Source organism: Pelophylax lessonae (assembly GCF_965119305.1).
Source record: "Pelophylax lessonae genome assembly, chromosome: 3".
NCBI lineage: Eukaryota > Metazoa > Chordata > Amphibia > Anura > Ranidae > Pelophylax > Pelophylax lessonae.
In genome coordinates this window covers 201,667,010-201,692,542 of record NC_138770.1, presented here as the reverse complement: position 1 = coordinate 201,692,542, position 25,533 = coordinate 201,667,010, and the positions used below count along the sequence as shown (strand labels likewise).

Sequence of the window (25,533 nt, the reverse complement as noted above, 5' to 3'; positions counted from 1 at the left end):
TGTTCTTCCATTAGGTATCCGGGGCTCTGAGCATGCACACTGCTCAGCTGTTTCTGCCCGGAAGTGACGAGGGTAGGTAATTCTCACGGGGTAGGTAATTCTCACGTTACACCGGCACTTAGGAGATATTAACACTACCTGTAGGTAAGCCTTATTACAGACTTACCTATAGGTACAAATTATGCATGGACGTTTACTCCCACTTTTATACTATAACTGGAACAGTTACCAAACCCAATACAATCTTCTCTCAAGAACACCCAGTACAAAGAAAAACCTGTAGGCCGCCATATCCCACCTCCTGAAAAACGTGGTTGCTTGTCGGTGTTAGGTTTGTATACCCAGAACCTAGTGACACAGAACAAGTGCCCATGTTTTACACAGCCACTGGAGGTCTTTTAGCCTTCTATACCTATCCTGAGAAGATTACAAAAGAAAACAGTCAATGGCGACCCACGTTTCTATATATTTCTGGTGTAGTCAGAGAAGGTCTGCTCACAATTTCCACACACTATACACACAACGCCTCTCCCATTCCCGCCACCATGTTAGAAGTGGTCACGTGACGGCCGTGTTAGGCAGCGAGTCGGCCTCTTCCTCTCTGGTGACCTGTCGTTGTGGATTCTAGTGCGCATGCGTGACCCGGTGATTTGCGGCCTGGTGGTTTGTCTGTGGGGCCGCGCTGCCGGTACGTGGGGGGCATGCTGAGGCACTTTGTAAGTGCATTTTAGAACTGTGGAGGTGTGAGAAACGGAGCCATGGAAGCGGACTATTACAGCCCCGAACACTCAGGTAAGGAGACCGGACGGGGGAGGGAGAAGCATGCAGCACCATAGTGTAGTGTCTTATCTGCTCTGGGTCACATGCAGCCAGGCTGTGGTGCTGATACCGGCTCTTCCACTATAGAGGACAGCCGTGATTTCATGGTGAAAGTTGTTTGCTTGGGACCCTCTGTTCATCCCCCATACAGTGCTGAGGCCAGGTGTGTCAGCACACAGGTGACGAGGCAGCACTGTCCTCTCTTCACCCATTGTGTTAAATGGCAGAGCTGACCAATACATGGGACTTGGCTGGACCTTTAAGGGCCCAATTACATCAGATGCATTTAATTGTACTACAAACATATGCAAGAATAACATTTCTGCATCTCACATGAACATGCACAAAAACAAATTGGTGAAAATAAAAAAAGTTTGTTCCAAAAATGTACTGAAAACGTATGTAGAAACTCAGAGTGAAAGCAGGGATTGTGGTGTAAACGAGCCTCTATGCATTGTCCCATTGTACAAGCCAGGAGTGGAATCCCCCTGACTGTCCTTGTCTCAGGTGATCTCTGTGCTTCATCTGGGGAATGATTGGCCAATTATGTGAGTGTGTACATAATTTTTTTTGTTTTTTAAATGCAGCTATGATTTATGAGCTTTTATGCTTGGAACTACTTTATCTGCCCACCTCTCCTCCCTTGCCAATTAGAGGAAGCCTTATATTCATTCATAAAAGTACTTTCTGTGAATGGCTGAGCTGCCCTCGGCCTGACGCCATTCTTTCCCAGGAATGGAAAGTCCCCTTACCGCTGCGTTGGGGCTGCACTGATAATTAGGGCACTAATGACCAGTGCCCCGATTACCTTAAAGGTCTCCCCTGTGAGGAAATGCTGCTGATCAGCTCTCCTCACCTTACAGTCGGTATGAGGTGAGGAGAGACGTTAACTGCCATTTCCTTGTTTACATGTGATCAGCTATGATTGGACACAGCTGATAACATAGGTAAAGAGCCACAAAATTGGCTCTTTACTGGGATTGGGGTCGCGCCGTATCCCAGTGTTACGGTGAGACTGGGGCACCATCATATGATGTCTTTCCAGAACATCACAACATCCCGCTCGCCGTCATTTGTCTATACAGCAGATGGGAGGTAGTTAAAGCGGAGTTCCACACTGGGAAAGCTTTTTTTAATAAAAATACCCCCGGGACAGTCCGGGCTAGTACATTTCACAATGGCTAGCCTCTGATCTGTCCCGGGTTGCACTTACCTTTTAGAAGAAATACTTTGAAAAAGTATTGTCCAGAGCTGCCATCTCAGGTGTGGGCAGCTTGAAGCCAGCGCAATCCTCTTCTGTGTCCTCTTCCGTCTTCTTTGGTCCCACGATGCACTGCACCGGCCTTGCCGTCACTTCCGGTGCCGCAGCGTCATCCCTGCACAGCTTCTGGGCATGCCCAGAAGCTGTTTAGCAAGGTATGACGGCACCTGCACCGGAACTGACGCCGGGGCTGGTGCAGGCGCATTGATTCCTGGGAGCGATGACGTTCAGCTCCCAGGAATCATTGCAAGCCAGGAAGTGACGAATCGCCGTGTCCACTGAGGGGAGGAAGAGGAAGTAAGCTAAGTATATTTTCTTCTAAACCAGGTAAGTAAAAAAAAAAAAAAAAAAATTGCGATTGTGATTTGTTATTCAGGTGACCCCGGGCATGAAGATGGAGGTAAGTTTAATTTTAGGGTGGAATTCCGCTTTAAAGGGTTAGTTTGCCTATACAGAGAGAAAATATAAGTGTGAATTAACACAGGATACCCTCAGCACCCCTTTTTCCAGTCCCTGCTGTACTTACCTCCAGGATTGCCGGACAGTCAGCACCCCCGCAGCCACTCCAGCGGAGATGGGATTTGAAATCTCCTCTCTTCTCTGCACATGCTTCCAGGTCAGACCAGATGAATTCTGATTGTTACTGTTTTAGCAAAGATGAGTTGCGTTACTTATGTGTTATATGCTTATAGCGATGTTTAGGGTGTCTAATTGCATCCTAAGTGCACAAAATTCTATTTCTCTTTCGTTCACTGACGGACCCAACTCCTGATATTCATAACTATTGGGTTATACTGTCCCCTACAGGAGTAGGACACTGGGCAGAAAATAATTTTGGCTACACCCATGGGCTGTCCCAGGGGGTATATTCCCTTTCTTTGCTATAGCCACTGTTTTTTTTTTTTTTTTCTGCCTAGACAGGACTCAGGAGTAAGAACCTATTTTTGTTGCTGGGATCTTTGGTCCTGGCAACATTTTTTAGATTTAGATTTTTTCCTGAGAGATTTACAATCAACTGCCGGACTGGACGATGGGCTGGATAATCTAGATCCAGTGGTCACCCCAAGCTGGCCAGTGAGCGCACGCAGACTTCAGCTCCATGCTAGGTCAGCCGCGACATAGGCCCACTGGACGAAGGCTGGCCTGCGAGTCAAACGCCTCACGAGGTCGCATACAACCGGGTCTCAGCCCGAGTCGCAGCGCTCCTCCTGGCCGACAGCCCCCCATTTTTCGAAGGAGAGGGGTTCTGTCTGGAACGGTGCCGCCTGGTTCCTGGTATGGGGAGTAGCTTTCCCCCCTCCCCCTGGAGGGTTTTGGGGTGGACGTGGGCCCCTCCTTGGGGCGGTCAGACACCTGGGTTCCCCTTTTTCTTCCCGCAGGCACACCCCCCCCTTTCCAAGTCCTTCATCCTGCCCCCCCCCTCCACACTGGGGCTATTTGGGTGGTCTGGCCACTTTCCTGGGATAGGGGCAGGATGTTGAATGACTATGGGGGGCCGTTGGGTTGCGCCGCCGATCGATTGTGCGGAGGGGGGTGGGGGCTCCTGCCATTGCCCCCTGTCCTGCCTGGATCTGTCCTTGAGGCCTGGTCTCCCTCCTGGGTCCCTGTAAGCCTTGTGGTGCCGCTGTTTTGTTATAGCATGTATGTTTATATACACGGCAGCCATGTTTGTGTAGTCGGATGGCCATTGTCTTGTGGTTTCCCATTGGAAATAGCGGCGGCCATGACAGTGGAGCCCTGTGGGCGGCGAGTTTGGCGGTGGAAGCCTTTCCTTATCTTCTGGTGCCGACTCCTGGATCGTTTTACTTCCTGATAGCCGTACGTGTAGTACAGACTCTCCTGGTGCCTGTTTCTGTGGGTGGTGGGTAGACATATGCCGATTTTCGGTAATTCGATATATCGCGGTATTGCATACCCACGGTATTGTTATTGTGGCATTTTTAAAATACTGAGTTTCTCTGCTCCTGGGTCTGACTTGTGAATTTATACATTTCAGTGAGCTGGATGACTCATTCACTCACACAGCTAATGCCTTTCAGCATAAGTCTCCCAATAACTATAAACAAAAATGATTACATTTGTATCTTTTCCTTCCCTCTGCCAGGGAGAAAGGAAGTTTAACCTCTTAAAGACTGGACCTTTTTCTGACACTTGTTGCTTGCAAGTTAAAATCAGTTTTTTTTTTTGCTAGAAAAGTACTTAGAACCCCCAAACATTTTATATATTTTTTTAGCAGAGACCCTACAGAAAAAAATGGCGATTGTTGTAATATTTTATGTCACACTGTATTTGCGCAGCAGTCTTTCAAACGCAATTAATAGACTTTAATGAATAAAAAAAAAAAAAAACGTAACAGTAAAGTTATCCCAATTTTTTTTTTTTGTTACACAGAGAATCGTGAGAGAATCGTGATCTTTATTCCAAGCTAAAAAATCGTGATTCTCATTTTGGCCAGAATCGTGCAGCTCTAATATATATATATATATATATACACACACACACGCATAGCAGCCCACATTACATTATTATATAGCCATCAAGCAGTGTCTGGCCTACCTGGTGATGACTGGTCCTGGCGCTCTGATCCGATGGCCTGGTCTTTAAAGGGGCAAATCAAGATAAAAACACCGGTCCTCCTGCAGGTTTAACCAATTAATGACTTTACTATTGCTTTAGGCCTGGTTCACATGCATGCGGGTTGGGGGCCCACATTTGCACAGGCATAGCAGCCCATTGATGTGAATGGGCTTGAGCTGCTATGCCTGCGTTTTCAGCTGAAAAAAGGTGCATGCAGAATTTAAAAAAAATGCAGTGGCCATGAAATCCATCCTTCTTTTGCACCATGCGACTTACCTGCCGTTGCTGCACACGCAAACTGTTTTTAAATGCCGTGCCCACGTATACAAAAAATGCAGAAAGCTTGCCAGAGCAGGAACTGCAGGTTAGTCGCATGGTGCAAAAGCAGGATGGATTTCAAGGCCACTGAATTTTAAAAAAATGCTGCATGCACCTTTTTTCTGCGGAAAATGAGGGCATAGCAGCCCGTTCAAATCAGTGGGCTGCTATGCTTATGCAAATGTGGGCCGCCAACCCGCATACATGTGAACCACCAACCCGCATACATGTGAACCAGGCCTAAAGCAATAGTAAAGTAATTTATAAACAACACCTCCTTCAGGTTTAACCACTTCTTGACCACAAGGATTTGCCCTCTTAATGACCAGGCCATCGGATCGGAGCCGAGCGCCAGGACCAGTTATCACCAGTTAGGCCAGACACTGCTTGATGACCTATTTTAGGCCTGGTTCACAGAGTCTGTACTGACTGACTATATAATAATGTGCATAAGTGAACCAAAGCCCCTAAATTCAGCAATGAAATTGAAGTGAGGTGGAAATTTAATAATTTAAATTTAATAATAGAATACCGTGATAATACCGTATACCGTGGCAAAACCTTAATCAATTAATCGCAGCATGAAAATCTGATACCGTCACAAGCCTAGTGGTGGGGTCCTCTCCCTCTCTGCTGAGGATCGCTGGGTGCTTTGTGCCTGGCGACCGGGTGGTGCTGCCAGCGCAGTGGGGGTTGTCTGTTAGCAGTGTGTTAGACTTTTTGTGGGGTCCCCCTGGTGACTCATGGAGACTTTGTAGCACATTTATCCACCTGATCCCCTTTCTGAGGCTGCGGGTCCCAACCATCCATGCACCGACGGCGGTCCTGGAGTCCCTTGTGTCCCGGCTGGAGGTGGCTTGTGGGCGACAGATTAGCAAAAAGCGTCCCCCACCTTCCCGTCTCTTCAGATCCTGAATCTGATTCGGCCCCAGCGGACGTGGTCTGCAACCACACGCCTGGAATCCTCTGATAGCGAGAATGATTGCTCCACGTCTGTGACTGCACACAAAAAGGCGCTGGTGGGTGCACTGATTGTATCCCTGCGGGAGACCCTGAAGATGGACGCAGTTGAAGCTGCGACGGAAGCGCAGGTGCCCTTTGGCACTCACAAGCCATCCAAAGCAGCAAAGGCGTTTCCTTTCCCCACCTATTTTGACAGAGATGTCGCTAAAGAGTGGGGACGACCAAAGCATTCCCGTGGGGTCCCTAAGCGCTTTACTAGGCATTACCCCTATGAGGAGTTCCTTCTTAAGATGTGGACTGTGTCACCGGTGGTGGACCCTCCAGTTTCCAGATTAAACAAGGCAACCATGATTCTGGTTGAAGAGTCCCTGGCCTTTAAAGATCCGGCTGACTGGAAGGTGGAGGCTGTGTTCAGCAATGAGGCCGGTATTCACCATTGCCCTAGTGTCGCAAACTGACCGAGTGGGCTAAGCTCCTACACCGTGACCTGGAGGGGGAACAGCTCCCCCCTACTTTTTGTTGGGGGCTGCAGTTTATCTGTGATTCCTCTATGGATACGGTTCCCCTGATGGCTTGCCTCTCTGTTTTGGCACTGGTCCTCAAGCTTGTTTTTTGGCTCAAGTGCTGGTCTGCGGAATAGTCTTTAAAAATAGTATTTTTTTCATACAGCTTACCTGTAAAATCCTTTTCTTGGGCGTACATCACGGGACACAGAGCCCTAAATCATAACATATGGGTATATAGCCACCTTCAGGTAAAGGTCACTGGTAACCAATCAGAAAGGATGTCCCCCTATATAAACCCTCCCACACAAGAAGTGTTTCAGTTTTGTAGCAAGCAATAAAGGTCCCATAGAAGAGGGGAGGGACCTCTGTGTCCTGTGATGTACTCCAAGAAAAGGATTTTACAGGGAAGCTGTCGGAGAAATCCTATTTTCTTTATCGTACATCACGGGACACAGAGCCCAAAATCATAACCTATGGGATGTCCTAAAGCAATGCATCTGAAGGGGAGGGGGACACCAATAAATACCGCCATCTGATCACCAAAAGGATCACATTTCTGCCTGCAGAACACTGCGGCCAAATGCAGAATCCTCCTGGGACCTAACATCCACTCGATAGAAACGAGTGAACGTATAGACCGACGACCAGGTCGCGGCCTTGCAAATCTGAGCCATAGAGGCTTGATGGCGATGTGCCCAAGAGGCACCTACTCCTCTGGTAGAATGTGCCTTTACAGGAAAAAGGTGGAACCTTTGCTACTCACTCATATGCCTGGGTAATAACCTGGCAAATCCAAATTAAATATTGCAGACTTTGCCAACCCTTTCCTGGGCCCTTCTGGCAGCACAAACCAGCTCTCAGTCTTACGAATCCGAGTTGATTTCTCTAAGTAAAACTTAAGTGCACGTTTTGCATCAAGAGAATGCAAAAAACTTTTCCTCCTGAGTGAGGATCTGGAAAACAGGAAGGTATTATAATGTCCTGATTCAAATGAAAGGCGGACACCACCTTGGGCAAAAAGCCTGGCTGTGGACGTAAAATCACCCTATCTTGATGAAAAATCAAGAATGGCTCATTACAAGAAAGAGCTGTTAGTTCCGTTACCCTTCTAGCTGAAGTTACTGCAATCAAAAAGACCAGTTTTCTGGTCAAACGAACCAGGGGAAACTGCCCCATAGGTTCAAAAGGATGTTTTTGTAAAACTGCCAGCTCCAAATTTAGGTCTCAAGGACACAATAGTGGCTTCACAGGTGGAAGCAAACGTAACATTCCCTGGAGGAAGGTCTGTGGGAAACTATCGGTTCTTGGAAGAAAACCTATAAGGCTGAAATTTGCCCTTTTAATAGTGCTTAAGGCTACTTTCATATCTACTCCTGCTGGAAGGAAAGCTAGACTGTACAGCAGGGTGGAATATCGGACCTTGAGAGAGTAGATCCGGACACGGTGGAAGAACCCAAGGCCTCGTCACTTCCAACCTTTGGATTTGTGCATACCAAATCCTCTTCGGCCATGCAGGAGCTACCAGAATTACTGGTTTTCCTCTAGCTGGATCCTGCGCAATAAACGCGGTATCAGCTGTACCGGAGGAAATGCATCAATCAGGGAATACTCCTTCCACTGGGTCACCAAAGCACCCACTCCGACTGCGAGTGGATTCCTGGTCCTGGACACAAATATCTTCAACTTGTTGAATCTGGATGCCAACAGATCTATATCTGGGACCCACCAGCGTAGGCTGATTGATTGAAAAATCTCAGGATGTACAAGCCATTCCCCTGGAAACATCTATTGACGGCTCAGAAAATCTGCCTGCCATTTCTCTATTCCTGGAATAAACACTGCTGTCAGGCATGGCACAAACTTCTCAGCCCAGGACAGGATGATATCCACCTCTTTCTGGGCTAACTGACTCGTTGTGCTTCCTTGATGGTTGACATAAGCCATGCCGTGGCATTGTCGGATTGCACCCCAAAGTGACCCCGAAGTCTGGGCGTCTAGTATTTCAAAGCCTGACTGCTCGGATTTCCAGAATGTTGATGAGACATCTCTACTCAAGACCATTTTCCCTGGACAGTGGCTTCCTCCAGAACCGCTCCCCAGTTGGAGAGACTGGCCTCTGTAGTCACCACTTTCCAGGTCACTGGAAGAAAAGGATTTCCCCTTTTCCAGATAACTGGTCAACAACCACCAATTCAGACTCTGGCGTACTCTTGGTACCAGAGACCCGGCCTAGTCCGGAGACTGAACCCTTCTGGTCCATGTAGACATAATGTTGTTCTGTAAGGGTCTGGTATGGAATTGAGCATAGGGAATTGCCTTGAATGCAGACACCATCTTTCCTAGTAACATCATGCAAAGACGTATAGAAGAACATCTCCACCTTAATACGGACCAAACCAAATCCTTTAGGTCTAAAACCTTTCTTGCTGGCAAGAATATCTTTGCCTGTACCCTGTCCACAAGAAGACCCAGGTATTCCAGATAGTGGACCGGCTGTAATGCTGACTTTACTAAATTCAGTATGCAACCCAGATGTTCTAAAAATTGTACTGTCTGGAAGACATTTCGGCTTGGAACCAAAGCCGATCAATCTTATTAGTAATATATCGTCCAGATATGATATTACAGATATCCCTCCCAATACTGTAGCTAGGATCTTTGTGAACACTCTTGGAGCTGTGGCTAACCCGAAGGGCAGGCTACAAACTGAAAATTACAGTTTCCTATTGCAAAGCGTAGAAACCTTTGCTGGGCCTGGAATATAGGCTCATGAAGATATGCCTTCTTAATGACTATGGGTGCTAGAAATTCCTCTCCCTGCAGGGAGTCTATGACTGAACGGATTGACTCCATACAGAAAGTACAAACGTTCAGAAACTGGTTTAGAGCTTTGAGATCCAATGCCAGAAACGGAGACCTTTTTAGGGAATCCAGATGGTTGAGGCCATCACCCCAATCTGAAATTAGAAGCACTGGTAGTATGAGGGCTGGGGATCTTAAAAGAAGAATGCTTGCTCTTCCTTTACACAGGTAGCAACATACTCTCCCCACGAGATCTTTTGGATATACTTATCCAGATCCTCACCAAAAAAAAGTGTTCTCCCTGAAAAGGGAAGCCAGACAGTACTTTTTACATGGTAATTCCGCAGACCAGCTCTTTAACTAAAGGATACTGCACATATGCATTGTCGTCAGAGCAACTCATGACATTTGCCTTATGGAGTCTGTAAGAGCATCCACTTCAAAACATAAAGTGCAAGGTAGATCTGACCGAACCACAGACTCTCCTTGAGAAGGAACGGTCTTGGACACTCGCTTCATGTGTTCCTTTAAAGACTGACAAACTCCTATGGTCGCTACTGCTGGTTGTATCGCAGATCCTGCAACCTCAAAGGAGGCTTTCCATAAAGATTACAACTTTTTATCTGCTGGATCTTTTCAAAACCTGGGCATTATTCACAGGGCAGGTTAAACTTTTGTTAACCAAACAAATGGCAGCATCCACAGTGGGTATATACCATTTCTTAGTAAACGTTTTCTTCCATAGGATACAATAGTAAAAACTTTTTAGGAGGAACAAAAAATATCCTGTCAGGATGGTCCCAATAATTATACATTTCTTGCTCCAAGAGCAGATGTGTGGAAAACGTCAGAGGACTAGGAGGAGGGCACAATGAGCCTAGAGAGGAAAAAGAGACTTCAGCCGTCCTGTAAGGGAGAAAATTTGTGTCCAAACTGGACCATTTCAGTAAGAGACTAAACCAACAATCTCTGGGTTTGAAAGGCTGACAGACTCCTCTGACCCTGACTCCCCAGAAGTGGAAACTTCAGCTTGACCTTCTATAGGGTAATCCTCAGCTACTTCTTCCACATCTTCTGCCCAATCCTGAACTGATTCAGGGGGTGGCTCAGGTAAGGGGGATTTATCAAGTTTCTTCCCTCTTTGTGATGCTGCAGTTATGTCAGCAATCTTACCCTCAAGGCTGGCTAATGCCAAATTGTCCTTAGTGACGTAGTTTGCGGCAGAAGCACATGGGATAGCTATTATGCCTGACAACCATTATGGCTCAGATTGGCTTGTTGCCTCTGGCTGCTCAGATATGGTATGCCGATCTGGTGCTTTGGATCGCTTATGTTCCTTGGCAGCTTCCTCTCGGGGAGGATCTGCTGTCCCAAGGACCGATCTTCCATCCTGTTTTACAGTCGCTGGCTTTGACGGCTTGGCTGTTAAACACCTGGTGCTGAAGGATAGGGGTTTATTTGAGTCGGTGATTACACTGTTTGAAAGCTAGAAATCTACCTTTAGGAAGATCTACCATTGTACGTGGAAGATAAACTTTGTGTGGTGTGAGTCTCTTGGGGTTCTTCCTTACTACTTATCGTTGGCTCGGATCTTGATCTTCCTTCAACAGAGGGCTGAACAGAATTTGGCCTTGAGTATCATCAAGGCACTCTGGCACTCTGATCATTTCAGAGAGAATGGCCAGCTGTATTTAGAACAGCTGACCGTTCTCTCTCAGCGGGGAGTGATCGCAGGTGCCCTGCGGCAATCGCGGCCTCCGGTCCTGTGTATCGGCATCCCCGCTGCCTATTTGGGGGGGGGAAGCATGCAGCCAGTGGCGCGTGCTCGCCTGACGTAGGGCTACGTCGGTTTGCGCAGGAGGGCCAGCCTGCTGCAGTAAATGTGCGGTGGTCAGTCCGGAAGCTGTTAATGGCAACCCAGTCTTAGTTCGTCGGGTTCAATATTGAGTTGGCCCACCCTTGGCAGTTATAACAGCTTCAATTCTTCTGGGAAGGCTGTCCACAAGGTTTAGAAGTGCTTCTATGGGAATGTTTGACCATTCTTCCAGAAGCACATTTGTGAAGTCAGGTACTGATGTTGAGCGAGAAGGCCTGGTTCGCCGTCTCTGCTCTAATATATCCCAAGGATGTTCTATCTGGTTGAGGTCAGGACTCTGTGAAGGGTAGTCAAGTTCCTCCACCCCAAACTTGCTCATCCATGTCTTTATAGACCTTGCTTTGTGCAGTGGTCCAAATCATCTGGTGGAGGGGTGATTATGGTGTGGGGTTGTTTTTCAGGGGTGGGCTTGTCCCCTTAGTTCCAGTGAAGGGAACTCTTCAGGCGTCAGCATACCAAGACATTTTAGACAATTTCATGCTCCCAACTTTGTGGGAACAGTTTAAGGTTGGCCCCATTCCTGTTCCAACATGACTGTACACCAGTGCACAAAGCAAGACAGCAGTTGAGTGTAGCATGGATTAAATGTCTGCTCTGTCCCTTAATTTATCAAGAACAAAGAAGTATCTCCCATGGGACTTTGTTGCAGCAATTAGAATTTCAACAAATTATATTTTTTTATAAAAGTAAAAAAGTTTATTTATACAACAGGATAAAATCATCTGGTCTAAACAGTCCACTTTCTAATCTAGTATTGATAAAATCTTGTATATAGCTAGCAAAGATGCCATATATAAAGTCTATTGATTGCATAACCACCAACATTGTTCAATGCGTTTCGAATACATAAAAGTCTTCAGGGGACAGTGAGGTGGGAGCAATCCTAGATGGACAGAGAAGAAGCATAACAAAGAGTACATGGGTTCCACAGAAAACAAAAATGAATAACCGTACACTGTGTTTACAGATTTAGGGCTCTTTCACACGGTCCGCCACCGTAGGCGGATCCGTGCTGCTCAGCGAGGATCGATCCGCCGATCCCCGCTGAGCCGGTGGATGACAGCTCCGTCTCCGCTTGCTGTGCGGAGAGGGAGGTGTCACAGCTCCCGCTGCTCTCTATGGGGGATCAGATGGGAGCGGACCGCCTGTCCGCTCTCATCCGATCTGATCTGATCTCTGAACGGATGGAAAAATAGGGTTTCCATCCATCCTGATTTCAAGGACAGGATCGGATACGGATGGCAGCGGGTGTCAGCGGAGGTGTCTCCGCTGACATCCACTGCCCCATAGAGCTGCATGGAGGATCCAATCAGATCTGCCTAAAAAACTGACAGGCGGATCTGATCGGACCGCCCGTGTGAAAGAGCCCTTAACATGCATAGATTATATCAATACAGAGCCAAAAAAGAGCAACTGTAGCACATCCTAAGGGTCCCAGTATGGAGGTGGGCTCAAAGACCCACAAGGAATCAGAGTTAGTTGGATTGGAAGCAATCGCAGCAAGCCTCACACTCTGTGTGGGTATGCCTAAGAGAAAAGGGATGTTTGTCATTGGTATGCCATAGGTTAAATTTAATGTCCTTTATCCTGTTGTATAAATGAACTTTTTTTTACTTTTTATAAAAAATATAATTAGTTGGAATCCTAATTGCTGCAACAAAGTCCCATGGGAGATACTTATTTGTTAATGCACAAAGCAAGGTCCATAAAGACAAAAATAAGCAGCAATTGGGGTGGAGGAACTTGACTGGCCTACACAGAGTCCTGACCCCCTCCATCCGATAGAACACCTTTGGGATGAATTAGAGCGGAGACTGCAAGCCAGGTCTTTTCGTCCAACATCAGTGCCTGACCTCACTAATGTGCTTCTGGAAGAATGGTCAAACGTTCCCATAGGCACATTCCTAAACCTTGTGAACAGCCTTCATAGATTTGAGGCTGGGTTCACACTATTGCGAACACATACATCACATGTGATTCGCACTGCATTGCTGTGCACATCAAATGTGATGTCCATGCAATAAAAATTCAGCCATACGTTTTGTATGGATGGACTCGCATTGCATTTGCATTAAAATGCTGCAGGAAACTTTTTTTTCCGCAATTGAATCGGAACGCATGGGTGTCACCCATGCAATCCGATTCCTGTCTGAATTCACAGTTGGCACTGCGATCTGTGTACCGATCTGGGGATGTCATTAACTCTTGTATTGACACCCACAGTGGGATAGATGCAGACTCACGCTAGCTCTACCGCAAAGTGAAATGGATGTGGAACTGAGTGTCAGTGCTCAGGCTGTAACGTCCAACTACTTCCACATGACAGAAAAAGGCCGCCACATGAATGCTTCTCTATGCAATTTTATTCCAGCAGTTACAACATGAAAAAGCTAACACGTTTCGGCCATAGCCTTATTCTTAGCTAAAAAAAAAAAATATAAAATCAGACTTGTATAGATTCAAAAACAGCTCTAACAGTTGGGGGGGGGGGGTATATTTTAATTACAATTAAGATAATTTGAAAACAGGTGGAATGATGAAGGCAGGCCAAGAAGAACACACATTGTGGAGACAGAAAAACAACCATAAATATGGCTAATATATGTAATAATTTCAAAAAAAGGTTAATGTCCATTCTATTGTCCATTCCACTTGGTGCTCTGGTATTGAGATTGTGTATCCACCACACCTCACGTCGTAGTAAGATGTAGTAAGATGCGGTGTGTGTCACCTCTTCTGGCTGGTTTTTTAACCTGTTCCAAACCAAAGAAAGAAAAGGATTTGAAGCAGAGTTCCAGTCCGCCAATTCAATTTTATGTAAATGCTTCCCCATTAATGTTACCACTTCTATTGTAACATTTGGATACTGTCCCTAATTTGTTCCTTTTTTTTTTTTTTTTTTTTAATCATTAAAAACTAACCTGATCTTGGAAACTGGCAGGGTCCATTGCTGTTGTGGGCATCTGAAGCCTGACTGTTTTTATTTCCAGGATTGATTGCAGCTAGCTAATGCCACTGCGCGCCGCTGTTTCTTGATTCCTATCTCCCCCCGAAATCACCCAAGGTTTCAGTATTAGGCGATTCCCATGGACTCCTGGGATAGATGACGCCGACATCCCAGGAGTCCATGGGAATCGCCTTGTGACGATATCGCCCAGGCGGCCAGACCAGAAGTGCCACATTAAGACATCTAAAATAAGGTATTTAGGGAAAAAAAATTAATAATTAGCCATTTGTAAATGCAATGCGTCTTATAGGCATGTGGATGCTAGTACATTTTAAAAATGGGTGGAACTCCGATTTAAGATTCCCTGCGTGTATCTCCCTAAAATGTTTGGAAACATTAGAGATGTTCTTTGGATTTACATTGGTCGTGTCATTCAAGTGTTCCGATTATTCTTAGGCCTCATGTACACTGTTGCTGACAAACGAACGTTTCGGAGCAGTTGGCCGTTTTTTTTTTTTTTTCCGCAGCCCCTGAACTCTTGGTGTCATCTTATCTGGCTATGTACACTGAGTTTTTTTTATAGTTCTTTAGAGGCAGTTTGTGTTTTTTTAGAGGCATTTTCTTAAAAGCAAAAAAATGCGTTCAGGACGGAAGTTTATTGGCATTTGGAACGCCAAATGCTGCTAGCAGCTTGCAAACATGTCTAAACGCAGTAGAAACGTTTAGGCCTCTTGCACACGATACTCCTGTTTGAGCATCTCCTTTTGGCCTCTTGCACACAATACTCCTGTTTGAGCATCTACTTTTTTCCAGACCTTTTTTTTTGTATGTATTTGCGAGTATTTGTGTGCATTGAGGCTTAAATTACTGACCAAAAATGCAGATTTTTCTATTTTGTTCTTACTGAAGAATGCACAGCACTTGTTTACGCGCCTGTGTGCATAGGCACATTACAATTAATGGGCTGTATTTTTAGCTCAAAAAGCTGTACTGAGCATTTTCAAGCCGCGAGATGCTCAAACAGGTGTATCGTGTGCAAGAGGCCTTATAGGCTTTTGTAATAGAAAAACATTGCTGACCATCTCTTTATCTGCAAAAACGTTTCTAAATGAAAACGTTGATGAACGCCGGTAAATGTGGCATGTAAAAATGGTCAGACTGACAAGTTCCAGCGTCCAGTTTCAAACATCCAGTGTACATGAGGCCTTTTTCCTAAATTACAGATGGTGCAACCAACATACTGCAACTGACAAATACTACACTTGATAACATAAATATCCATCTTGGAGTTGTAGTTAATATAGTTCCTGAGCGAATAAGTTCTTCCTGTGGAAAAAGAGGTGACCTTCTTGCTTTTTGTTATGTCCTTATACACTGCTTACATGTGGTAAACCCACATGGATACGAGCCCTCTGCTCCCAGCCATGAATTGGAAGCTTGGGGGCTATGGGAATGAAAAATCAATGGGGACAGCTTGGCACCCAAAGAAAAAGAGAAAAAGCAGCCCTATTGCAGAATCTCATAAAAGTGTTTGTCTGCATATAGCAGGGCTTGACAAATTTGCCTGAAATCTAGGAGCCAGTTTTTTTTTTTATATATAAACAACCAAGCTTTATTTAAAAAAACAAAAACTGATACTAAATTTACACATAAATACGACTAGAACCCTGCTCTCCTCTATAGGGCAACCGTCTGTCTGTTTCCATCCAATGCCATCTGATCCGATCCATGGGATGGATGGAAAATAGAACCACCATCCGTCTGTTTTTGGCGGACAGGATCAGATGGCGGCAGATTACTGCTCCATAGAGGAGACTGAAGAAACTGAGAAACTGACAGGCGGACCTGATCAGACAGCCTGTGTGAAAGGGGCCTTCGGCTGTGTGGCTGTGGCATGGCAGGGATAAAAAAAAAATATATATATATATATATATATATATATATATATATATATATATATATATATATATATATATATATATATATATATAATTATATATATTTTTTTTCAATAATTGGAAAAAAATAAAATTATTATTATTTAAATAATTAAAAAAAAAATAACCACACTCCCTGACCACTCTTACCTTTTTAAGCAAAGGTAAGTGGACAGGGAGATGAAGCCTGCAAAAACTTCCATCTCATCTCCTCTTGGGAAGGAGATGGGAAGGCATTGAGAACAGGCAGTGGAAACAGTCATTAGTGACTGCTTGTGAAACTCCTGGCCACCACAAGAGGGCGCCAGTTCCCAGTTGGAACCTCTCTCATCTCACAGAAGGGCGAAAAGCCGGGGCATCAATTTTCGGATGGCGCGGTAGTCTGTGCACTCGGGGAGGAGGTGGGGGGCGCAAAAGGGACAGGGCACCCCAGGCGCCAGGTCGCTAATTCTAGTCGCCAATGCGAACTGGCGCCCGGGGTTTGTCGAGCCCTGGCATATAGTATGGGGAGGCAACATTTTATAATATTCACTACTCAATCATATTGTATCGCATATGTGGTTACAACATGTATACCTTTCCCTTTCCTGCAAAGGTGCTGCTTTTTAACTCGAGAGATGGGGAAATCACTAATCAGTCATTCCTTTTCATCAGCTACCTGTCTGCTTCTAATTATCAAATGCTCACTGTATTTACGTTCTCTTAGTCTGTTTCAAACAATGTTGCTTTCTTGTGTATAGTTTTCTTGTGAGTCCCTGTTCACACTAAGGCGACCTGTCAGGCGACCTGGTCGCCGTAGGTCGCCTCCCATAGGGAAGCTGCGGACCCGTTCTAATAGGAGTGACACAAGTCGCTCCAACTTAGAAAAAGGGTCCGGAGCTTCTTTGGGGCGACCAGGAGGCGACCGCCATAGACTTCAATGTTATGAAGTCCGTGGCGGCCGCTCCGGGGTCGCGGCGCGCTGCTCGTACCGCGACCTCGGAGGTCGCAGGGCGAAGTAGCGTCGCCCCTATGTGAATGGGGGCTGAGGAACAATTCCTCTTTGCTCTAACCAACACCTACAGGCAAAGCCCAACAGTTTGTGAGGAATGGCAGATGGTGGCCAGTAGCAGAGAATTTCCAGCACCTAGTTTTCCATATGTTTTTTTAGAGACTGTGCCATCCTCCGCACTCCCTGTTAGGATTACATCCCGCAGTGGTTTGAAAAGTCGCAATCTCGATTCAACCCCCCTCACAAGTCATACAGTACAGAGCCATTCCCTGCTCACTCACAGCTGTCAAAAAAAAAAAAAAAGCCACTGGCAAATATTTTATCAACATTGCTCAGGCTGGGAGATAACTATAAACATCTTTTACAATGTATAATTTTGTTCTTTTAGAGCCCGTTCACACAGGGGCGACCTCGGCGCGACATGCACGGACTTCATATAATTGAAGTCAATGCAAGTCGCCTCCAGGTCGCCCCAAAGTAGTACAGGACCCTTTAATCTAAGTCGGAGCGACTTGTGTCGTTCCTATTAGAACGGGTCCTGTACTAATCAATGGCAGGCGACCGACCGCGACCGATGGAAAATAGGGTTTCCATCCCTCCAGATTTGACGGATCGGATGTCAGCGGACAGGCGGATCTGAACGGTCCGCCTGAGTGAAAGTGGTCTTAGGGGTTGAACTTCGGTCTGTACATGAAGTCAGTTTAACCACTTAAGAGATGTACAGCCAAAACTCGTTTTGGCTGTACATCTCCTATGGATCACAGGAGTGCAGTTCGTTCTGCACTCCTGTTACCCGTTTTCACCAGAGAGCGGACTGAAGTCCGCTTTCTGCTGAGGTCACAGAAGTTGGTCCAGGCACCGCGTCCTCATGACCATGGAGTCAGGAACCGCCAGGTGCCTGGACTGACACCCGGCTCATCCTCTTAGCAAGCTGCTGAGAGCCTGAGCTGGCTGCTCCCCGCCCCTTCACAGCTCAGCGCTGAAATGAGCGAGGAGGGGGCAGAGCAGAGAGCTGTCAAAACCGATCGATGGACGGTGTTCAATCTCTCGGTTCTCAGTGCAGTGGCATCGGGGGACAGATGAAGCATCGGACTGATGCTGCATCCACCTAGGTAAGCATAAATGGGGAAAAAAGAAAAACCCTACTTCTTTTATCACTTAAAGACCAGCCGCTACAGATATACTGTGGCAGGCTAGCTCTCCTGCCCAAGCCGATGTATGGGTTTTTGGCCACCCGCTCTCTGGCCCTGCAGCTAAGCAACGGGTCCGTGGCCGCGATGGCCGGCTGCAGGGACTGACAGAAGGCGGTATGCTGTTGTAAACACGGCACACCGCTCATCTGTCTCTGAAACAGGGCTCCGGTGTTCCTGTTATTTCGGAACACAGGTGCCCTGTTTCCATCCAGCAAGTCTGGCCCCCACACAGTTAAAATCACCCCCTAGGGACACATTTAACCCTTTGATCGCCTCTGGCGTTAACCCCTTCCCTGCCAGTGTCATTATTACCTTAACTGCATATTTTAACCACTTAAGCCCCGGAGGATTTGGCTGCTAAAGGACCAGGGTTTTTTTTGCGATTTTTTACTGCGTGACTTTAACGGACAATTGCGCGGTCGTGCGACGCTGTACCTAAACGAATTTGACGTCCTTTTTTTCCCACAAACAGAGCTTTCTTTTGGTGGTATTTGATCACCTGTGCGATTTTTTGATCACGCGCTATAAACAAAAAAAGAGCGTAAATTTTGCAAAAATAACAATATTTTTCACATTTTTTTATATGAAATTCCCCCAAAAAAAAAGTAAAAATCAAAATTTTTTAACATTTTTCGGCCAATTTGTTTTATGCTACCTATGTTTGGTAAAAAAAATCGCAAAAAGCGTATTTTGATTGGTTTGCGCAAAAGTTATCGCGTTTACTAACAAAGAGAAAGATTTTTGTCATTTTTGGTGTTTTTTTTTTTAACGCGTAATGGCGGCGATCTGCGATTTTTTTTTTTCGGTACTGCGACATTGCGGCGGACAGATCGGACCCTTGACTGACATTTTTGACACTTTTGGGGTTACCAGTGACATTACTGCAGTAATCAGTGCTATACATATGCACTGTTACTGCAAAAATGACACTGGCAGGGAAGGGGTTAACTTTATTGGGAAGGGAGGGGTTAAGTGTGTCCTAGGGGCGTGCTTTCTACTGTGTAGGGACATTGCTATTGGTGTAAAAGCAAAGATCAACCGTTCTACATAGTAGAACGGTCAGATCTTTACTTTTACACAGGGAGAACTGACAGGCAGCTTGTTTACACAAGCTGCTCTGTCTTTCTCCCTTCACAGGAGCGATCGTAGTGTGGCCGGCGGACATCGAGTCCGCCGGTCACACGCACTGACTTGCCTGTGAACGAGCCGCGGCGGGCGCGCGCCTCGGCGGGCGCGCGCCCGCTCGCTATAGGCTCGCAAGTCAGTGACAGGCGAGTGACGTACCGATACGTCACTCTGCCTGGCCGGGGCTGACCGCCGCAGTATATAGTCGTGCGGCGGTCGGCAACCGGTTAAGCACTGATTACTGTAGTAATGTCACTGGTCCCCCCCCAAAAAAGTGTCAAAAATGTCAGGGGTCCGATCTGTCCGTCGCAATGTTGCAGTCCCACTAAAAATCGCAGATCGACGCCATAAAAAAAATAAAAATGACATCTTTCCCCTAGTTTGTAGACGCGATAACTTTTGCGCAAATCAATCAAAGTACACTTATTGGGATTTTTTTTTTACCAAAAATATGTGGCAAAATACAAACTGGCCAAAAATGATGAAAAAAATTTTGATTTTTAATTTTTTTTTTTATTGGGAATGTTTTGTATAGCAAAAGCTGAAAAATGCTGCTTTTTTTTTTTTTTTTTTCAAAATTGTCGCTCTTTTTGTTTATAGCGCATAATAAAAAAAACAGAGGTTATCAAATACCACCAAAAGAAATCCCTGTTTGTGAGGAAAAAAAGGACATCAATTTTATTTGGATACTGCATGGCACAACCGCGCAGTTGTCAGTTAAAATAACGCAGTACCAAATCACAAAAAATGGCCTGGTCATTAACCCCTCTAGCAGTATTCCCCAGTGTGGATTGGATAGAGTACCAAAAGTGATAACCCCGAGCCACGCTCGGGATCCACACTCGGGATTACCCCACAATAAAACTCACCTTCCCCTCCATTCCCCGCCTTCTTCCCTGGCCGTCCTCCAGCCATCCTCCTGCTGTGTGCTCGGCCGATGCCGACACCGGTCTTCCAGTTCCCTTCGCTGCGTGCATTACGAAGAAGGGGGGTGGAACCGGCGGCAATTTCAAAAATGTAAATAAACCAAATGACATGATACAAAATTGTTATCCTAACGGATTACACTATATCATGCCATTTTACCTCCGGATTATACCTGGTGACTTTTCCAGTGCCCTGCCTATGCTTTTCCAGTTCTTTGTGCCTGGAAAATTGAGAACGACCATGGCATCCAAAAAGCGTTCTTTTCACACAAAAGCGCTTTTAGACCAATTGAAAACAGCGAAATAGGGTTACTTGAAGAACTGAGCGATAGCGTTTCGTGGGAAAATTCGTCATCCAGTACGGAAAGTGACGACCATGACGATTCTGCGACTGAGCTCAGCGATTTGCAGACTTGGTGCTCTTTTGACTGCGGTACAGATCAGGCAGCGCCCCCAAGATTCCCATTTACAGGAGCACCTGATAGGAAAGTTGACATTGACCATGACAACCGCTTGGCATACCTACAATTATTTTTTGACCGATGAGATTATTGGAAAAATAGATACCGAGACCAACTGGTACAAAGAGCAACAATGCGCTACGCATCGGAGGTTTGCAAGATGCAGAGAGTGGGAACCACTGACCAAAGATGACCTTTGGAAATTTCTGGGCCTAATAATTCTTGAGGGAGTGGTGGGGAAACCCCTGCAGAAGTGGTATTGGACAACCAATACATTACTTGCCACTCCATTCTTTGGCACGGTCATGTCAGAATACAGATTTTCCCTCATAATTCAATATCTCCTCTCCACTTTGAAAATAATGAAGAATTTGATGAAACTACTCATCCTGCACCAAAACGCAGTGCATTCCTATGGGAAATAAATTTAGAAGAGACAAAGCTAAACCTGGCTGGCTAAACCGTAACGTTAAACTTATTAGGGGTAAAAAAATGGCCTTCAAGAAATATAAATCAGAGGGCACAGTATCGGCTTTCGAGCAATACAAGGAGGTAAATACAAAATCAAAATGGCTAAAATCAACTTTGAGAGACAAATAGCGGAGGATAGTAAAAAGAACCCAAAGAAATTCTTTAAATATATCGACAGCAAAAAACTAGGGCAGAGCATATTGCACACATAATTTACGATGATGGGAGGATGGTTACAGAGGACACTGAAAAAGTAACCGTGCTGAACGCTTTTTTTCTCCTCAGCCTTTACACAGGAAAAGGAGGGGTACACTGACCATGACTGTATGGTTAGTAGTAATACACAGGACTTGCCACTATGGCGAACAGAGGGGGAAATCAGGGAAAGGCTGGATAAAATTTACACAAATAAATCACCAGGCCCGGATGGCGTACATCCGAGAGTACTCAAAGAACTTAGTAAAACTATATCTAGACCCCTGTTCCTGATCTTTGCTGACCGTATTATGACAGGAAATGTACCAGGGGATTGGAGGAAAGCTAAGGTGATACCGATATTCAAAAAAGGGCAGAGGCATGTCCCGGGAAATTATAGGCCTGTCAGTCTTACATCGATAGTATGTAAACTTCTGGAGGGTATGATAAGGGACTATATCGTAGAGTTTGCTAAAGACATCATCAGCGGTAATCAGCACGGGTTTACAAATGGGCGTTCTTGTCAAACCAATCTCTTAACATTCTACGAGGAGGTGAGCTCTGAGCTAGATAGTGGGGAGACCAGTGGATGTGGTGTACCTGGATTTCGCTAAGGCGTTTGATACAGTTCCCCACAAGCGTTTAATTTATAAAATAAGGTCTGCAGGCATCGACAGCAAGGTTTGCTCTTGGATACGGAACTGGCTAAAAGGGCGTGTCCAAAGGGTGGTAATAAATAGTGCATACTCAGACTCGTCTGGGGTGGTAAGTGGGGTCCCCCAAGGCTCAGCCCTGGGACCGACCTTGTTCAATTTATTCATAAACAGCATTGAGGACGGGATCAGTAGTTCTATATCAGTTTTTGCAGATGACACAAAATTGGGCAGGGCAATAACTGCACAGCATGAAGCAGATATCCTACAGAATGACCTGAACAAAATAACAGAGTGGGCAACGACATGGCAAATGAGGTTTAATGTGGAGAAGTATAAGATTTTGCGCTTGGGGACTAAAAGCACAATACACTTTGGGGGGGGGACCTTTGGGGGAATCAAAAATGGAGAAAGATCTAGGAGTCTTGGTAGAGGATAGACTAAGCAATAGCATGCAATGTCAAGCAGGAGCTGCCAAAGCCGGCAGAATATTAGCATTCATAAATAAAGGGATGTATTCCAGAGATAAAACTATAATCCTACCACTTTATAAAACTCTGGTCCGACCGCATCTGGAGTATTCTGTCCAGTTCTGGTCACCAGTCCTCAGGAGGGATGTGCTGGAGAGAGTCCAGAGAAGGGCAACTAAACTAATTAGGGGATTGGAGGACCTTAATTATGAGGAGCGTCTGCAATCACTTGATTTATTCTCCCTGGAGAAGAGACGCCTGAGAGGGGACATGATAGCAATTTATAAATACCTCAATGGTGATCTCAGCATAGGAGACAAGCTATTCAGTCAAAAGGATTGCATGAGGACTCGAGGGCATACAATGCGTTTAGAGGAGAAGCGTTTTAACCTCAGGCAACGCAGGGGGTTCTTTACTGTTAGGGCTACAAGATTGTGGAATTCTCTACCGCAAGAGGTCGTTTCTGCGGTAAGTATGGCTACTTTCAAAAGACTCTTGGACGTACATCTCAAGGATCAGAACACTCGGGTATGAGAGATGATTATGGCCATACACACCTACACAGATTGAACTGGATGGACTATTGTCTTCAACCTCAACTACTATGTAACTATGTAAAACAAAAAAAAATTTGGGAAGTATATCAAAAGATTCTTCAGAATTTCCAATGGAGCTATGTGCCAGAAAGAGACATCAGCAGAGATGAAAGTCTAATGGCCTACAAAGGAAGGATCAGCTGGGTGAATTACATTGCATCAAAGAGGGCAAAATTTGGCGTAAAATCCTACATGCTTTGCGAATCGTCAACTGGCTACATTTGGAATTCAGTGATATGCACTGGAAAAGGAACAACATTTGATGAAAAATACAGTAATTATGGAATGACATTATCTGTTCTTTCACTAAGTGAGCCATTGCTAAATCAGGGCTATTGCGTAACAACGGACAAGTTTTATACATCTCCTGAACTTTATGGGGTTCTGCTGCACAACAAAACCGATGCCTATGGAACCGTAAGGGCTAACCGGCGTGACATGCCGCCAATGCTTGGCAAAAAGAAGTTCAAGACAGGAGAAATGGTTGCTTGGCAGAAAGGCAAAATGATGGCACTGCGATGGAGGGATAAGAAAGATGTCTGCCCAAAGAGTACAGGACATAACACCTACACATTTATGGTACACATGAAAGGTGGGAAAGAAGTCATGAAGCCACAAGTAGTGATTAGACTAAAACAACACAAAGGGGAGGTGTCGACAGAGCCAATCAAGCAATGACATTGTACCCAACTATGAGGAAGCAGCAAAAAAGTACTATTAGAAGATCTTCAGACGCCTTCTTGAGCAATGCTTGTTTAATTCACACATTCTGCTCAAAATGAAGAGTGACAAGCCTGTGATTCATGCAGACTTTATTTGGAAAGTTGCCAAATAAATCTTTGAGTCACCAAACACCATCAATGGCTGTGAACAGATCTGGACGTCGTGCTGTTGGTGTTGTCAACCCGGAACGCCTGACTGGTCATCACTTCATGGACTACATCCCACCAACTGAGAAAAAGTCAGTACCTACAAGAATGTGCGTGGTTTGTTCTCTCAAAGAGAGATGACAGTGGAAGGAAAATAGGAAAAGAAACCAGAATTGTCCCAATTGTGACGTCGGACTTTGTTAGGGCTGAAACCACGAATCGATTAATCGACATCGACATTTGTTTACATATCAGAAACAACAGTGAAACGCACATACAGCTCAGTACACCATCCATACATGTATGTAGATGGCAGAGAACTTGTGAATGTGTGAGGAGCAATGCCTCATGGGTACATGTAGTCCTGGGCAAGAGTAGGAACCAAGTGATTCTAAAGTCAGAGGTTCTTTTACCTTGCTATAGGGACACTCTATACAGTACTATACTTTGCTGCTTCCTATAGGGGCACTTTGAAGGGAGGAGGGGCCAGAAGTGCCGTGGGGGGGGGGGGACAGAAGAGGAGAATCAGTGCTGCTCTGTGCAAAATCATTACACAGAGAGGATAAGTATGACAAGATTGTTGTTAAAAATAAAAAATCCAATGTTAAAAATCACTATAAGCGCTCTGTGCTGGGAAGATGAGCATCTGAACCCCGAGAAGGTGGAGGCCCATAGACTAGAGGTGATATAAGGCATTACAATTACATTTAAAGTAAAAGTTTAATAGTATTGTTGTGCATTATATTTAAAATTATTATATCCATGAAAAAAAAGTCTCAGCTTTTAGTACTACTCTAATATAAAAATGTGATTTTCCCCCCTCCACCCTTCATATAGCTTCATGTGTCTGTCTCCCAGTTAAAATATCCTGCATATCCAATTTCTGGGCATATTTTTTTTCATAAACATACACATGATACACGATATAATGCTTTCACGGTTTCACAGTAGCAATTATAATTATATTACAGTAGCGATATCTGCTATTTTTTATTTTTTTTAATCCCATCATGACAGGTGATAAAAAAAGCATGCTGCTGCTACTAAAGCTGCCCATACATGTATTGGATTTTTGGACAAAAATATTCATCTATATTTGTACAAAAATTATTTGTATATTCATTGAATGGGCGAGTGTTGTGTGAAAATGTCACTTGCTTTTAACATTGAATTTTAAAATGAATATAAATTCTGAGCAAAAACCACATACACTATTTGAAGATTCGTTTGATCGAGAAATTTTCTGTTCTGTTCCTTCAAATTTTCCTTTCACTGTGGTTGACAAGGAACACCGAATAGACCCCACTAATGGTTAGAAAAATTGGATGAATGTTTTTAAAAATTTTCTAAAAAAAATTAGTTTGTGTATGGCCAGCATAAGTGACAGGCACAGGGAGCTTTTATCAATTAATTAATAAGGGAGTCTATCATGAATATTATATACCAATCCATTCAGAAAATTAGCAAAACCGTGTTTTAGGTCTTTTAAAAATATTGATCTCTGAGTCAGATATGTACCACATTTAAACCTCTAATAATACATGTATCTGTCTCAGAATGGATTAAATATCAAACTA

At 45.0% G+C, this 25,533-nt stretch overlaps 1 protein-coding gene across 3 annotated transcripts in view; it reads left to right on the top strand.

The window, feature by feature from the left end:
* Positions 1–614: 614 nt before the first annotated feature.
* The window catches only part of IWS1 (interacts with SUPT6H, CTD assembly factor 1), a 148,954-nt gene continuing 124,035 nt past the window's right edge, over positions 615–25,533 (top strand). For all 3 annotated transcript variants that reach the window (XM_082249899.1, XM_082249898.1, XM_082249897.1), the window contains exon 1: positions 615–792. In XM_082249899.1, coding sequence (XP_082106025.1) covers positions 759–792 — 34 coding nt within the window. In that variant the 5' untranslated portion in view covers positions 615–758. The remainder of the gene's footprint in view (positions 793–25,533) is intronic.